Source organism: Octopus sinensis, linkage group LG24 (genome assembly GCF_006345805.1).
Source record: "Octopus sinensis linkage group LG24, ASM634580v1, whole genome shotgun sequence".
NCBI lineage: Eukaryota > Metazoa > Mollusca > Cephalopoda > Octopoda > Octopodidae > Octopus > Octopus sinensis.
The window spans coordinates 7,608,964-7,626,173 of record NC_043020.1 but is presented as its reverse complement, the minus strand read 5'-3'; the positions used below and the strand labels follow the sequence as shown (position 1 = coordinate 7,626,173).

Here is a 17,210-nt window from a genome sequence, read left to right as displayed (position 1 = left end):
TTTTCCGAATGTATCTAGACTTCATAAAACTCTGAGGTTTTTCAGCAAGGGATTGAAAAGTTGCTGACCCTTGAACCTTAGCTGTTACAATACTGGGTCCTTATTCTAGATGTAGAGGATGGTATCTTTGGTACTATACAGTAGCATTCAGTTCAGATGGTAGTATAATGACTTTCAATCCCGAAGTTAAGTACTGGTCCTTCTAGGACCATCCATGAATATAAATATCTTTGGACAGCTTTCACGTTTTTGCCCCTAGGAGTAGAACCTCAAATCATTTCGTCTCTTTTAGTAGTCCATCTGTTACACAGAAACTATCTGCTTGTGAAGACTGATATATATATATATATATATATATATGCGTATCTTTTATTTTTCCAGAATGTAAAAGTTGATAAACACATGGAGAGAACAGTTTTGTTTACGGTAAAGTCCTGTAGCAATTATCTCCCTTGCAAACAAGCTCTGACTTCCAAGTTTCTTTTTTCATGCGAGTGTGTGTGTACGTGACGAATGGTGGAGGCGCAATGGCCCAGTGGTTAGGGCAGTGGACTCGCGGTCATAGGATCGCGGTTTCGATTCCCAGACCGGGCGTTGTGAGTGTTTATTGAGCGAAAACACCTAAAAGCTCCGGCAGGGGATGGTGGTGATCCCTGTGGTACTCTTTCACCACAACTTTCTCTCACTCTTACTTCCTGTTTCTGTTGTACCTGTATTTCAAAGGGCCGGCCTTGTTACTCTCTGTGTCACGCTGAATATCCCCGAGAACTACGTTAAGGGTGCACGTGTCTGTGGGGTGCTCAGCCACTTACACGTTAATTTCACGAGCAGGCTGTTCCGTTGATTCGGATCCTCATCGTCGTAACTGACAGAGTGCTTCCACCCACGTGACGAATAACATTGTGTCTGTGTTTGATTACTTTCCAATAAAAGTTTGAAATCAGAGCCTGTGTCCATGGGAGATAATTTCTACATGTGGTAAAACAAAACCGAGCCTATGAAATATTTGTTTCTGAAAATTATGTACTGGGTTCACCACAAATTCCATTCGGTTTTTAAGCGAAAATAAACCACAAGTTTTAAACATGAAGTGATTTATTCAATCACTGATATAGTTACCGTCTTGTGCCAATATCTTCCGACATCTTGTGGATAGATTTATTGTGCCCCACTCAAAGAATTTCCTGTCTTTCTTGGTAAAGGATTTTTCCAGGTGAATTTTTATATTCTCTTCAGAGATGAAGGTTTGTCCATTCAATGAATTTTGAAGAGACCAAAACAGGTGGGAATCTGAAGATGCAAGGTCAGGTGAAAATGGTGGGTGTGGCAAAACCTTCCCCACCAAGCCCCAGAAACTTCAGCTGCATCTGCAAAGAAGTCTGCAGTCTGGCACTGCCATGATGAAAGAAATAAGCCCTTACGATTAGCAAGTGAAGGATGGTTCAGGTGGATTGCTGCATTTAATTTGTCCAGCTGGTCACAGTTACAGGTGTGAATTGATGGAAAGAAGCATTTAATTTGTCCAGCTGGTCACAGTTACAGGTGTGAATTGATGGCCCTGGTCATGGAAAGAAGCTCATAAATGACCACTCTCTTCCAATTACAACAAACGGAAAGCCTAACCTTCTTCAGGTGAAATTCTGCTCTGAAGAGTGATTGTGATGGTTCACCTTGCTTCCTCCAGGATCGCTTATGCTTCACATTGTTACAGACAATCCATTTTTCGTCCCCCACCCCTATTCTCTTTAAAAAAAAAAAGGGTCGTTTTCTTCCCGTTTCTATAATGGAAATCAGGTTTGGCAAGTTTATCCTCATTCAATTGATGTGGGACCCAGGCATCGAGCTGCATGTCTGGGACCCAGACATGCAGTAGGACTGAACCCAGAACCATGTGGTTGGGAAGCAAACTTCTTACCACACAGCCATGCCTGTGCCTATGTGTGTGTGTGTGTGTGTATCTGAGTGTGTATAGTTATAATCAGGGATGGTCAATTTTTGCCATATATATTTACATAAGCATCAGTTTAATGTCCACTTTTCCATGTTTAATGGGCCAGATGAAATTTGTTGGGGCAGATTTTCGACAGCCAGACGCCCTTCCTGCCAGTCAACCCTTACCTATTTCCCATGGCCGGACATATTTCCCATTGAAGAGCAGAAACAAAGGAGCTCCTTTGTAATGATGCTGATGCTCTTTTACAGCTTTCACATGATGTCAAAGAAACACTAACACACCCATCTATGTACAAACATATACATGCATGTGTGTATGCATACATTCATTAATATATATACATGTGAGGGCGCGTGGCTTAGTGGTTAGGGCATTCAGCTCATGATCGTAAGGTTGTGAGTTCGATTCCCGGCGACGCGTTGTGTCCTTGAGCAAGACACTTTATTTCACGTTGCTCCAGTCCACTCAGCTGGCAAAAATGAGTTGTACATGTATTTCAAAGGGCCGGCCTTGTCACTCTCTGTGTCACGCTGATTATCCCCGAGAACTACGTTAAGGGTACACGTGTCTGTGGAATGCTCAGCCATTTGCACGTTAATTTCACGAGCAAGCTGTTCCGTTGATCGTATCAGCTGGGACCCTCGTCGTCGTAATCGGCGGAGTCTTTTAATATATATACATATATATATGAAGGTATGTATGTTAGATTCTGAGTCTGCTGGTATGAATTGATAGGTCGGCATGTAACATCTTCAGGTGTGTCTTTTTTCTCTGATGAAATTATACTCATAGCATTTTGATGCAAATTTGTAATTTGATTATTGAGTACTAATGGAAATGGTTGTAAGAAGTGAAGATTACCAATTTGTTAAAAATAAATAATTATTAACTTTCAACTCCATTTTCTTTTCTTCATTTATATCCTTACTATATACTATATTCTTACTATATACCAATTGTTTTAAGGGAATTTCATTCCTCAATAATACTAGCTATCAAACCAGTATTCCTTTGGATGTAACCATCCCTTTATGAGGTTAACATATCCTCTAAATAAATCTATCTATCTATCTATCTACCTCTTTTTACCTATCTATCTATCTATCTACCTCTATCTATCTATCTATCTACCTCTATCTATCTATCTACCTCTATCTGTCTATCTATTCATCTACCTCTATCTATCTATCTATTCATCTACCTCTATCTATCTATCTATCCATCTATCTATCTATCTATCTATCTATCTATCTATCTATTTCCCAAATCAATGTGGTTGGGAAACAAACTTCTTAACCACAAATACCTGCATCTATAGGTGTGTGTGTGTTTGTGCATTTTTCTCTCTTTTTCCAAACTCCTCCCCTGAGCGGCCACATCCAATTAATGCCACTCTTTCACTCTTACCACCCTTATACTTCTCCCATATTTCCCATCACATTACCATCGTCTGTGCCTACCCCTGTTTTACCCATCTCTCAATCTAACCCCTAACCCCTTAACCTTGCCCCTCCCTCATCTCTTTATCACTCAAAACCTCCATCACTCTCCTACCTACTGCATTATTATTCTGCTGCTGTGGCACTTCATCGGTTTAGACGATTAGGGTTCCAGTTGATCTGATTAAACCAAACAGTCTGCTCATGAAGTTAATGTGCAAGTGGCTGAGTGCCCCACAGACACATGCACACCCTGATGCAGTTCTCAGGGAGATTCAGAGTGACAAGGCTGGCCCCTTTTGAATTACAGGTACAATTCATATTTGCCAGCTGAATTGACTGGAGCAACATGAAATGAAGACTCTTGCTCAAGGATACACTGCACCACCAGGAATCGAACTCACAACCTTATGACTGTGAGCCAAATAGCCTAACCCCTGAGCACACAGCTCCTTCTGCTGCTCTAAGCAATGAAATTAGGACCTGTTGCTCTGAACCATTTCATATCACAGTTTTTGTACAAGCAGTCACAACTCCCTCTTCTCTCATCCACTTCCAATAGATACCAGTCTACCATTCATACAATCCTCATCCTTCTCCTCCTATCAATCACTCCTCCTACCCCAGTTCACCATTCATTACATCCTTTATTCCTTATCCAAGACTTTATCACTCCTGAAAAAAAGGAACCCCCTCCCTGGACTCCTTCTGCCACTGTCTGTCTCTGGTCAGTCATGGCCATGTAGGACCCAAGTAGTGGGTGAAATCATTTTCCCATCTCGTCTTTTGTTGACCTCTTTATTTTGTCCATTGCCTTGGTGTCCATTCTGTCACCATTGTCCATCCACTGTTCTGCAGTCCTACAATGTGGCCATCCCCCAAATTTACCCCTTTGTGACATCACTCCAGCCACACTCCTATAAATACCTGATCACCTCAACTACATGCTTATATCCATCTCTCACTCTGCTCACACACTTCTAACCTTGCCCACCCCTACTGATTCTCTTGTACCCAGGCTCTTATCTATTGACCTCAAGAGTCTATTTTGGCACCTCATCACCACCCCATTTACCTCTTTGTGGCATCACTCCAGCCACACCCCACCCATTCATGTAAAATGTGAGATAGCCATGAATCTCCCCCACAACAAACCTGCCCTCCCTACTTCTCCCATCATAACATTAACCTCTCAACACCTTGCATAAAACAACTGTTCTATCTTCTATTCTCCCTATAAAGTGTGTGTGTGTATGGGGGGGGGGCTCTTAAGTTTTGTGAGTTACAAAGCAACCTCCTTGGTGCTGGTGCTATGAAAAAAAGCACCGAGGACACTCTGTAGAGTAGTTGACATTAGGAAGGGAATTTAGCCATATATATATATATATATATTTATATATAATGGAAATGAACATTCCTCCAAGTGACTAACTTGAAAATTGTTAAGATATCAAAATATTTTTCTTAACATGAAACTAATGGTACACTCACACACATATGTATGTAAACATATATAAAGTTATACACACATGTACATCCATATACATACATACATACATACAGATAGACAGATAGATAAACAGTTAGATAGATAGATAGATAGATAGATAGATAGATAGATAGATAGATAGATAGATAGATAGATAGATAGATAGATAGATAGATAGATAGATAGAGAGATAGATAGATAGATAGATAGATAGATAGATAGATAGATAGATAGATAGAGAGATAGATAGATAGATAGAGAGATAGATAGATAGATAGATAGATAGATAGATAGATAGAGAGAGAGATAGATAGATAGATAGAGAGATAGATAGATAGATAGATAGATAGATAGATAGATAGATAGATAGAGAGAGAGATAGATAGATAGATAGATAGATAGATAGATAGATAGACATAGTTGACTTATATTCTTTTGTTCTTTTACTTGTTTCAGTCATTTGACTGTGGCCATGCTGGAGTACTGCCTTAGTAAGCCTAGTACTTATTCTGTCAGTCCCTTCTGCTGGACTGCTAAGTTACAGGGATTTAAACACACCAATATTGGTTGTCAAGCGACATATAAATGTATGTACAACAGGCTTCTTTCAGTTTCCATCTACCAAGTCCACTGACAAGGCTTTGGTCGTTCAAAGACTATAGTAGAAGACACTTGCTGAAAGTGTCACACAGTGCGACTCAACCGGGAAGCATGTGCTTGGGAAGCAAGCTCCTTACCACACAGCTCAATGCCTGTACACCACATGCACAGCTATTCCAGAAACAGCTGTAAAACAACTTATGTATTATTTCTTAATCCCTTATTTACTCTAACTTCTCTGCAACTATGGCTGAATTAATAAACTACGCACTCTAAAGTTATACCACATGTTTTGCTTGTTCGTTCCTTCTTTGTAATATATATATATATACACACACATACACACACACACACACACACACACACATATATATATATGTGTGTATATATACATATAAAAAATTAGAAAGAACCACCTTTTATCAATTCAAAATGAACAATTAAATTACACCATCTAGAAAATTACATATAATAGAAATATTAAAATTAAAATAACAATAAAATACCAATGATTAAGTAAATTGCAAAAAAAATAATAAAAACATATATAATTGGTAGAATAACGTATATAATTGGTAGAAAGGTGGTTCTTTCTAATTTATATATTATATATATATATATATTATATATATATATATATAAGCTAGGATTAATATTCCCTGATGGTCCATCATCGGATCAGCTGCACCTTATTTAAATAATAGAGCAGGATGCCAACTATGCTGTGTAGAACTCCTTAACATCTTGAAATTCAAAGACAAACACAATCTTATTAACAAAAGGTCAGAGTTCAAACCATCCTGTATACATAAACTTATTAATACTTTCAAATACTACAATGCTTAGGTCTTATACCAACTCCCCCATGCAATTTCCTCCCACCCGGTGCAACCTGTCGGCTCCAGCACATCCCGCTTTCCTATATGTGCGTGTATATGTGTATGTGTGTGTGTGTGCGTATGTATGTGCACATACGTGTACGTATGTGTACATATACATATATATGTACATGTGCGTGTGTGTGTGTGTGTGTGGGTGTGTACGTGCATATAGGGTTCCCTGCATTTTCCCCTATATATACAAATTTTGTCTCCCATATATGACTTCTTTTCCCTAAATATTTCTTCTCCTACACCCATATCCTCCCTATGTAGTCTCTTTAATTCCCTATATCTATACCCTTTCACATTTCTAACTCAGATGTTGAACGCACACCGCCAAACTCCACTTCCCACCCTTCCAATTTTCAGTTCCCCCCCCCCGCCCCTACGTTTAACACACACCTCTAACTTTCAACCACCTTCATCTCATGTTAAACTTTACAAAATTATATTTTTATCTTATTTTATTTTATTTTTATTTTTACTTTTATTTTTACTTTTATCCTACTTCCATTTATTTTTATTTTTATTTTTAATTTTATTTTTACTTTTATTCTACTTCCATTTATTCTCATTTTCATTTTCATCCCTTACCTTAACTCTTATAATTTTTATAATTCTTATACTTCATTTCTAACTATTACATTGTATTTCTTATTTTATACTGTATTTTTTATTTCTAATCTTTACCCTTACCCTCATTCTTACCCCTAACTTATCGCTTTACACCTCTATATATGTTTATTTACTTACCTATGGATCCACCTTTTGAATATACGAGCGTCCGCGTACGTGTGTATACGCATACATACATATGCACGCGCATATATGTACATGCATACTTCGATATCTTATAGCTATACCCATGTGCGCATGTGTCTCTGTGTGTGTATATGAGTGTATATATGCACGCACATACGGACACACAGCCGTGTGTGCGTGCGCGTATTGACATGAGTACGGGATTCTTTACATACGTTCTTATACACATCCTTTAATATCTTATACCTGGACCTAGAGGCGTGGGCATATACGTGTGTGTATGGAGTGATGGGCGCGCGTATATACATGTGAGCGTGTACGCGCGTAATGTCCGTGTATATATGCGGATATTCTGTTGTATGTATGTGTGTGTACGCGCGTGCGTGTGGGTGCGCGTGTGTTTATGTACGTGTTTACACACGAGTGCGTGTGTATGCTTATAGGCTTGGAGGCGTATATGTACGCGTGTATGTGGGTGTATATATCCATGATGATATGTATGTACTAGAAGTCCATTTAATTCAAGGAACCAGATTAAATGCTCATCAGCTCTGATTTACAACACATTAAGTCCCCAGACGAAACTGTTGATGTACTGACAATTCTACAACTAAATTTTATCAATCTCCTGACCACCATGCTTGGTCCATAACCTCTATACATCCCTTATCTTTACATTCTTTTACACTTTTATCATGTTTTTATCAGGTTTTTTTACTTTTATTTCTATTTCTATTTTTACTTTATATTTCTTTATACCCCCCTTACATCTCCTTACAACCCTTTATCCTCTACATTTTTATATTATTCTATACTTACACTTTTTATACATTTTTTATCCCTCGTCCCGAACTCTCGCCCCTCCATCTTCACCTCTATATATGTATTTATTTATTTACATTACCTCAACATCCAATTTTCCTCATTCTACATTGAGAGAAGAAAGAGATGGACGCTTCAACTCTATGCTGCTGCCGCATTATGTCGTACGTGAATGAGGGGATTTGCATCCCCAACCAAGAATTTTTGATGTAACACATGTCCTTGTGGAAGCTGTTGTGCGCGGCTGAAGAAGGCCACAGACATACATTATGCATTGTTATAAATCTGTCTAATAAAGGCCCGAAACATATGTACCGCTGAATCCTTCGCATCATGTTTTTATTTTATTTTGATCAATATATATATATATAGATAGAGAGAGAGGGGAGAGGGGGAAGTCGTAATGTAGCCAGTGGGATTTGAAACCCACATCTACTACAAACTGCTAACCACTACACCACAGTGATGTCCCGATTGTTGACCACCTGAATTGGTAGATTTAAGTAACTCGAATGACATACTAGTGATCGGTCAAACCAGAATCTTGGGCTATGTAGTATTTATGTTATAGTATTATATAGTGTTGTGTATTTCTAATAATGATGGTGGAAAAAGCTGTAATATTGCAATATCTGTATACATCCTCCTCCTCCTCCTCATCATCATCATCATCTTTTAATGTCCATTTTCCATGCTGGAATGGGTTGTATTATTTGAGAGGATTCAACAAGTCTGAAGGACACAGTGTGCTCCAGTGCCTGCTTTGGTATGGTTTCTATACATGCACGCACACACACGCACATACATAAACACACATATATGTATACACACACATATATATACACAAGTGGAGGCACGTAGCTTTGTGGTTAGGGTGTCAGCATCATGATCGTAAGATTGTGGTTTCGATTCCTGGCCCAGGCAATGTGTTGTGTTCTGTATTCTTGAGCAAAGCACTTCATTTCACGTTGCTCCAGTTCACTCAGCTGGCAAAAATGAGTAACGCTACAATGGACTGGCGTCCTGTCCAGCTGGGGAACACATACGCCATAGAAACTGGGAAACCAGGCCCATGAGCCTGGCTAGGCTTTAAAAGGGCGCATTTATTTTATTTTATATATATACACAAACATACATATATACAAACACATACACACACTAGAAATAACATCAAGTCTGGATTTTTTTTTGTTTTGCTAAAAGTAGCAAGAGAGAGAGAGAAAGAGAGAGAGAGAGAGAGAGAGAGAGAGAGAGAGAGGAGAGAGAGAGAGAGAGAGAAAGAGAGAGAGAGAGAGAAAGAGAGTGGGAGAGAAACAGAGTGAAAAAAAAAAGCACGATATAAGCAATAAATACCCAGATACCCTCCCAGTTCTTACCCAGACTTTTCCCAGTCGAGGAAGCAAAATACGAAAAGCAAAACCCAAAATATATCATTAAAAGACATTCAGAGCAGCAATCTCCAAAATATGTCGGCCAACCTAACATGCAAGATTAGCCGTATAGATAACAGAAGGCTAAGCTAGATTTATATTGTATTATTATTATTATTATTATAGAAGAGAATACCTACAAACATAAGTATGTGTGTATATATGTGTGTGTGTATGTATATATATATATATATATATATATGCACATACATACGCACACATATATTTATGCATACACATGTATGCGTACATATATATATGTATATATATGTATATGTATATTTATATATATATATACATATATATATATGTATATATATATATACACATATGTATGTACATATATATATATATTTATTATATATATGTTGAGGTGTGTTTAGCCATTATTTGAAGCTGGGACTTTGGGTGGATTTTTCTCATCAGCATTTGGATTTGATTGCTTCTCCAGTTCTTTGGAATTCCCGGTGTTGTTGTTGTGGCTTTCATTCTGTTGAATATCTGCTACGTTGTTCACATCTTGGCTGCTGTTCAAAGCATTTTTGTCGTCTTTCAGAACTTCACTGCTGTTGTTGTCCTGCGCTTTGCTCTCCGACAACTGGTCGCTCGTAAGGGATTCTGAAAGCTGTGGGGACTGTACCGATGGTGAGCGCTCTCGGTCAACACTTGACTCAAGTGGTGGGCTGTTTACGGCATCTTGTCCCTGTGGACTCAGGGGTTTATCCAGTTCTTCGGCGTCTTTCGTATTGCTTTTGTCTCCAGATGAACCTTGATTGTTTTGAGCATTCTTATTCTCCGGCTCCTGTTCAGGTTGTTTATCGTTCAGATTGTCATCACTCTTTGTCCTGTTACTCGAGAAAGAGTCTTCTCTTCCGTCAGCGTCACCTACAGGTGAAACAGAGCTTTCAAAAGGATCTTTCTCAACTGCATTGGGTTCAGACACGGGAGATTCATTGTTTGATGTTTGATTGTCGGATATTCTTTGGTCATCTGCTTTGGCATTGCTGTCATTGGTTTCAGCTCTGCTGTCTTTCGTTGGTTCCACCTCTGGACTCTCGACTCGGTCATCATTATCCTTGGCATCATTCTGAGCAGCTCCACCATCATTATTGAACGCTTTCGAAGAGTCGGATGAACTACCATCTCCTACCTGTTTATTTGATTCTTCTTGTGCAAAGAATTGCCCTGGTGGCGGTGTGTTGGCGTGATTGTCTGCAAGGGATTCCTCAGATTTCCCGACTGTCTTTGAGTTCTTTGGTTCATCAGTGGCTTTCTTCTCTCCCTCAGCATCAGTGGTGGTGTTCTTTTGATCAGAGTCCTTGGAGGATGATGTTGAATTCCCTAATCCCGCATCTGGTGCTGCTTGCCCCGAAATTTGGTCTTTAGCAGACTCACCGTTATTTGCAGTGGTTTTTTTGCTAGGAGAAACATCAGCATTCTTTTGGTTTTTGGTTCTTTGATTGCCTGAAACTTCATTTGTCTTTTTCTGTTCTTTTTCCTGCAAGAGAGAAAAAAAAATGAAAATAACAAAAAAAAATGAAAATAACAAAAAAAAATGAAAATAACAAAAAAAAATGAAAATAACAAAAAAAAATGAAAATAACAAAAAAAAATGAAAATAACAAAAAAAACAATTGACTAATTCAAACCAAAGTGAAGAAATAAGCTTTACATTTGACAGAGAAATCTGAATAATAAAGGGTTAAATGAGAGAGAGAGAGAGAGAGAGAGAGAGAGAGAGAGAGAGAGAGAGAGACAGAGAGACAGACTGACAGAAAGAGGAGAGAGAGAAAGAAGACTGGGTATTTATAAATAAATGAGATTTATATAGTAAATTTATATAGTAAATGAGACTATAGGTGCAGACATGGCCATGTGGTAAGAAGCTTTCTTACCAACCACATGGTTTCAGTTTCAGTCCCACTGCATGTCACCTTGGGCAAGTATCTTCTAATAGAGCCCCCAGGTCACTCAAAGTCTTACGAGTCGATTTGGTAGACAGAAACTGAAAAAGACCAGTCATGTGTGTGTGTGTTTGTTTGTTCCCCCCATCACTGCTTGACAACCAGTGTAGGTGTGTTTACATCCCTGTAACTTAGCAGTTCAGCAAAAGAGACCGATAGAATAAGTACTGGGATTAAAAAATAAGTCAATTTGTTCAAGTAAAACCCTTCGAGGTGGTATTCCAGTATGGCCACAATCAAAAGAACACACACACATATATATATATATATATATATATATATATATGGCTACCGGAAGGACAAAAAGACCAATTCTATGACACCCTATTGCGGACTACCTCATTGACAAATGACAGTGACCTTCTCTTCGTGGCAGGTGATTTCAATGGACATGTTGGACGACATGTCGGGGGCTTCCATGGCGTCCATGGAGGCTACGGTTTTGGCTCTCGTAATGAGGAGGGAACCAGGCTGCTGGAGTTCTGCAATGCAAATGACCTTATGGTCTGCAATACCAACTTCAGGAAACCCCCTCTCACCTAGTCACCTACCGTTCTGGCAGACACACCAGCCAGATTGACTACATCCTTGCCAGAAAAAGGGAAAGAGGGCTGATTATAAATGCCAAAACCTTTCCAGGCGAAGAATGTACTCCCCAACATAGATTAGTGGTTAGCGACTTCAGGATCAGAGCTAAATGGTTGCCCAGAAGAAGACCAGCTTGGAGGAGAAGGGTCTGGAAGCTTAAACATCCTGCAAATGGACAGAGATTTAGAGACATACTACTCGAGGCCTTTGACGAAATAGAAGGGGATATAGCTTCACTAAATGTGGAAGACAACTGGAGATTCCTACGGGACAATCTGCTGACAGCCACTGACCAGATCTGTGGATGGAGCAAAGTACCATCTCGACCCAGAGTAACATGGTGGTGGAACACTGTGGTTGACAGGGCTATTAGACAAAAGAGACAGGCTTGGAAGGACTGGAAGAATGGTGGTAGCAGGGAATTGTATCAGACAGCCAGAAGGGAAGCTAGGAGACAGGTTTATCTAGCCAGAGGGGAAGCGGATAAGAAAAAATTTGCCAATATTCTGAGCCGTGAGGATGAAAGACTTGAGGTATTTCGTGTTGCAAGACAGTGTGTGAGAGAGAATCGTGATGTGGTAGGAGAGAAGTGTGTTCGCATGGATGATGGTTCTCTTGCGCTAAATGAGGATGCAAAGAGAGAGGTTTGGAGATGCCACTATGAAAGGTTGCTGAATAAAGAAAATGAATGGGATAAAGAGAGTCTGCTGAATGTTGACCCAACAGAGGGACCAGCTATCCGAGTTGATAGTTCCGTGGTAGCTAAGGCAATTAGAAGCATGAAGACAGGGAAAGCCCCAGGCCCATCAGGAATTACTGCAGAGATGCTCAAAATATCTGGCAGTGTCGGCTATAGCCTGGTCACCCGTATAGTCAACCAGGTGATACACGAAGGAGTCATACCCAATGACTGGTGTAGCAGCACACTAGTCAACTGCTACAAAGGTAAAGGTGATGCCCTAGATACAAATAATTACAGAGGTATCAAGCTGTTGGATCAAGTAATGAAGGTTACGGAGAGGGTCATAGCCCAACTAATTAGAGAGAGAGTTAGTTTAGATGAGATGCAGTTTGGGTTCGTGCCAGGGAAAAGTACCACTGATGCTATATTCCTGGTAAGGCAGCTGCAGGAGAAATACCTAGCCAAAGATAAGCCCCTGTACCTGGCTTTTGTTGACATGGAGAAAGCTTTTGATAGGGTCCCCGATCCCTTATCTGGTGGTCAATGAGGAAACTGGGGATAGATGAATGGCTGGTGAGGACTGTGCAAGCCATGTACAGAGATGCCGTAAGTAAGGTTAGGGTTGGCAACATGTACACAGAAGATTCAAAGTAGAGGTTGGGGTCCACCAGGTTCAGTACTCAGCCCCCTCCTATTTATCATAGTCCTCCAGGCAATTACGGAGGAATTCAAGACAGGTTGTCCCTGGGAGCTCCTCTACGCTGACGACCTTGCTCTTATTGCTGAGTCACTATCAGAGCTGGAGGAGAAGTTCCAGGTGTGGAAGGAGGGTTTAGAATCGAGGGGCCTTAGAGTCAACCTAGCTAAAACCAAAGTACTAATAAGTAGGAAGGTAGACAATCCACAAATGTCTTCAGGAAGATGGCCCTGCTCGATCTGTAGAAAGGTGTAGGTAGAAACTCTATAAGATGTACCCAGTGTAAGCTATGGACACATAAGAGGTGCAGCAATGTCAAAGGTAGGCTAACTGGGAAGATAGCTTTTGTATGTGGCAAATGCTCTGGAGCATTAACCTCCGAAAATCTGCAGAAAATAACTTCCGTCACTTTCCAGGGGGAAAACTAGAAGTAGTTGATAGCTTCCGTTATCTAGGTGACCAAGTCAGTAGTGGGGGTGGGTGCGCTGAAAGTGTAACTGCTAGAATAAGAATAGCCTGGGCAAAGTTTAGGGAGCTCTTACCTCTGCTGGTGACTAAAGGCCTCTCGCTCAGAGTAAAAGGCAGACTGTATGATGCGTGTGTACGAACAGCCATGCTACATGGCAGTGAAACATGGGCCGTGACTGCCGAGGACATGCGTAAGCTCGTGAGGAATGAAGCCAGTATGCTCCGATGGATGTGTAATGTCAGTGTACATACTCGACAGAGCGTTAGCACCTTGAGAGAAATGTTGTACCTAAGAGGCATCAGTTGTGGTGTGCAAGAGAGACGATTGCGCTGGTATGGTCATGTGGCGAGAATGGATGAAGATAGGTGTGTGAGAAAGTACCAATCCTTAGCAGTTGAGGGAACCCGTGGAAGAGGTAGACCCAGGAAAACCTGGGACGAGGTGGTGAAGCACGACCTTCGAACTTTAGGCCTCACTGAGGAAATGACCAGCGACCGAGACCTTGGAAATATTCTGTACGTGAGAAGACCAGGCAGGACAAGTGAGCCCAGCCCACTTATGAATGCCTTTCCTCCCTTGGACACAAAGACCTGTTGAGGCAAGCGAAGTCGATATAGAACCTCATCCGACGACAGGCACCCATGCCAACCCCCTTGCTTGCGAAGACATGTTGGGGCAAGCGAAATCGAATTGAACCAGCCAGGATCCCTGGTCTGGTGGTACGTAAAAAGCACTATCCGACTCGTGGCCGATGCCAGCGCCGCCTCCACTGGCTTCCGTGCCGGTGGCACGTAAAATACACCAATCTGACCGTACGACAGGCACCCATGCCAACCCCCTTGCTTGCGAAGACATGTTGGGGCAAGCGAAATCGAATTGAACCAGCCAGGATCCCTGGTCTGGTGGTACGTAAAAAGCACTATCTGACTCGTGGCCGATGCCTCCACTGGCTTCCGTGCCGGTGGCACGTAAAATACACCAATCTGACCGTACGACAGGCACCCATGCCAACCCCCTTGCTTGCAAAGACATGTTGGGGCAAGCGAAAACGAAACGAAATCGAAATCGAATTGAACCAGCCAGGATCCCTGGTCTGGTGGTACGTAAAAAGCACTATCCGACTCGTGGCCGATGCCAGCGCCGCCTCCACTGGCTTCCGTGCCGGTGGCACGTAAAATACACCAATCTGACCGTACGACAGGCACCCATGCCAACCCCCTTGCTTGCGAAGACATGTTGGGGCAAGCGAAATCGAAATCGAATTGAACCAGCCAGGATCCCTGGTCTGGTGGTACGTAAAAAGCACTATCCGACTCGTGGCCAATGCCAGCACCCCCTCGTTTGGCTTCCGTGCAGGTGGCACATAAAATACACCAATCCGACCGTGGCCGTTGCCAGCCTCGCCTGGCACCTGTGCAGGTGGCACGTAAAAAGCACCCACTACACTCACGGAGTGGTTGGCGTTAGGAAGGGCATCCAGCTGTAGAAACACTGCCAGATAAGACTGGAGCCTGGTGCAGCCTTCTGGCTTTCCAGATCCCCGGTCGAACCGTCCAACCCATGCTAGCATGGAGAACGGACGTTAAACGATGATGATGATGATGATGATATGTATGTATATACGACAGGCTTCTTTCAGTTTCTATCTACCAAATCCACTCACAAGGCTTCGGGGAAGACACTTGTCCAAGGTGCTATGAATACGGAACTATGTGACTGGGGAACAAACCTCTAACCACACAGCCATGCCTGCAATAGCAACTAAATTTCCCTCAAACCACACATTACCTACGTGAGGAGAAGCATACATTAAAAAAATTTAGTGCTTGTTATACCATGCTGGGGGTAAAAAGATGGGATGGTCATGGTTGGAACAGATTTTCAGACATAAGTACAAGTATATATAAATACATACATACATGCATACATTCATATATGTACAAACACACAAATATATACAAGAGGCTTCTGTACATTTTCCACCAACTGGATCCCACTCAGAGAGCATTGTTTAAGGAGTTGTGCAGCAGGATTGAACTAAGAACCTCATGGCTGAGAAGCCAACTCCTGAATCGCATGGTCAAACCTGCACCTTTGATCATAGATTGGTTCAATTGGGAAGCGCTAAAGAGCAACAACTTCCCGTATGAAAGCGGGAGGCAAAAAAGAGGCGGTTCGGTGAAGACATGGCAAAAGACCTGTGCTAGAAGACTTGACCAAAAGAGGTGTCATCTGGGAAGAAGGGTTTACTTTGGCTCAGAGTGGCACCACTTGGAGAACTCTGATCACCCGATGCCCTTTGTCTCATCACCTGATGCCCTTTGTCTCATCACCCGATGCCCTTTGTGTCATCACCTGATGCCCTTTGTGCAATCAGAAGTATCATCATCATCATACAGTTGCGTTCAAGGTAGGGTTTTAGTTTGAGGATACCATCTTCTCCTCTATCTTGCCAGTGTCAGGAACCCTGACGAATGTCGAGGGCACTGTCTTTTCTCCTGACTATGTGTACAAATAAAACTCCTTCCAATCTTCTCTATCCGAATAATGTGATAATACAACTGGGTAATAACAGCAATGACTGAGAAGTCTTAATTCATGACTAATTGATAGGAAGTTTGCACACAAACACACTCCAGCCTCCCCCACATGCAGCCATATTGTCACCTTCCTCTGTCATTTTTACTACTACTACTACTACTACTACTACTACTACTACTATTACTACTACTATTACTATTACTACTACTACTATGGCCACTGCTCATCAGAACTGGCTGGTCTTGTGTCCTCTCCACCAATCAGGCACCCCACTATCCCCAAATCCTTAGTCTCTCCTTCCCTGGACACCCTTATTCTGTCCTCTTCCTCCTCACCTTCTCAGGTCCTGCCATTAACCCCTACGCCTAAGTCCTTCCTCCAATCCACAGAGTTTCATCCCTCTGGAGTTCCCTGTCTCTATAAATGTGCAATGCTTCCCCTGCAGCTGTCAACTCACAAATGTTTAAAAGAGACATCAGCCTTGTTAGTCTCATTGACCCCTGATGGTCAGTGAAGGCCAGTGGCACAGACTCTGCCTTAACCCTTTAGCATTTAAACCGGCCATATCCGGCCAGAAGTATTCTGCCTGTTTTATGTTCAAACTGGCCAGATCTGGTCTCTCACACCAACCCTACAATATCGTTTTAAAAATTAACAGCTACCTCATTAAAATCTCATAACTTCAAGATAATGCATGATTAGTTCAAAACAATGAGGATGAAAAAGCATTGATTTTGGCAGAGTAATGTGAACACTAAAGGGTTAAACCAATAAGAAAAAAAAATTGCTACTTACTGATTTCTTTATGGAAGTGTTTTTACTGCGAGATTCCTTTAAAAAAAAAATAGAAACAAAACAAAAATTAACTTTTAATTAAGATTACACACGCATT

General features: G+C 41.3%; 1 protein-coding gene across 4 annotated transcripts in view; it reads right to left on the bottom strand.

Moving 5' to 3' along the window:
* Nucleotides 1-9,692: 9,692 nt before the first annotated feature.
* The window catches only part of LOC115223948 (doublecortin domain-containing protein 2-like), a 145,463-nt gene continuing 137,945 nt past the window's right edge, over nt 9,693-17,210 (bottom strand). For 2 of the 4 annotated variants that reach the window (XM_036512947.1, XM_036512946.1), the window contains 2 exons: nt 17,114-17,149; nt 9,695-10,875 (listed from right to left, as the gene is read on the bottom strand). In XM_036512947.1, coding sequence (XP_036368840.1) covers nt 9,757-10,875; nt 17,114-17,149 — 1,155 coding nt within the window. In that variant the 3' untranslated portion in view covers nt 9,695-9,756. Of the gene's footprint in view, nt 10,876-17,113; nt 17,150-17,210 lie in introns of all 4 variants that reach the window. The other 2 variants (XM_029794693.2, XM_036512945.1) reach the window with 2 other exon arrangements.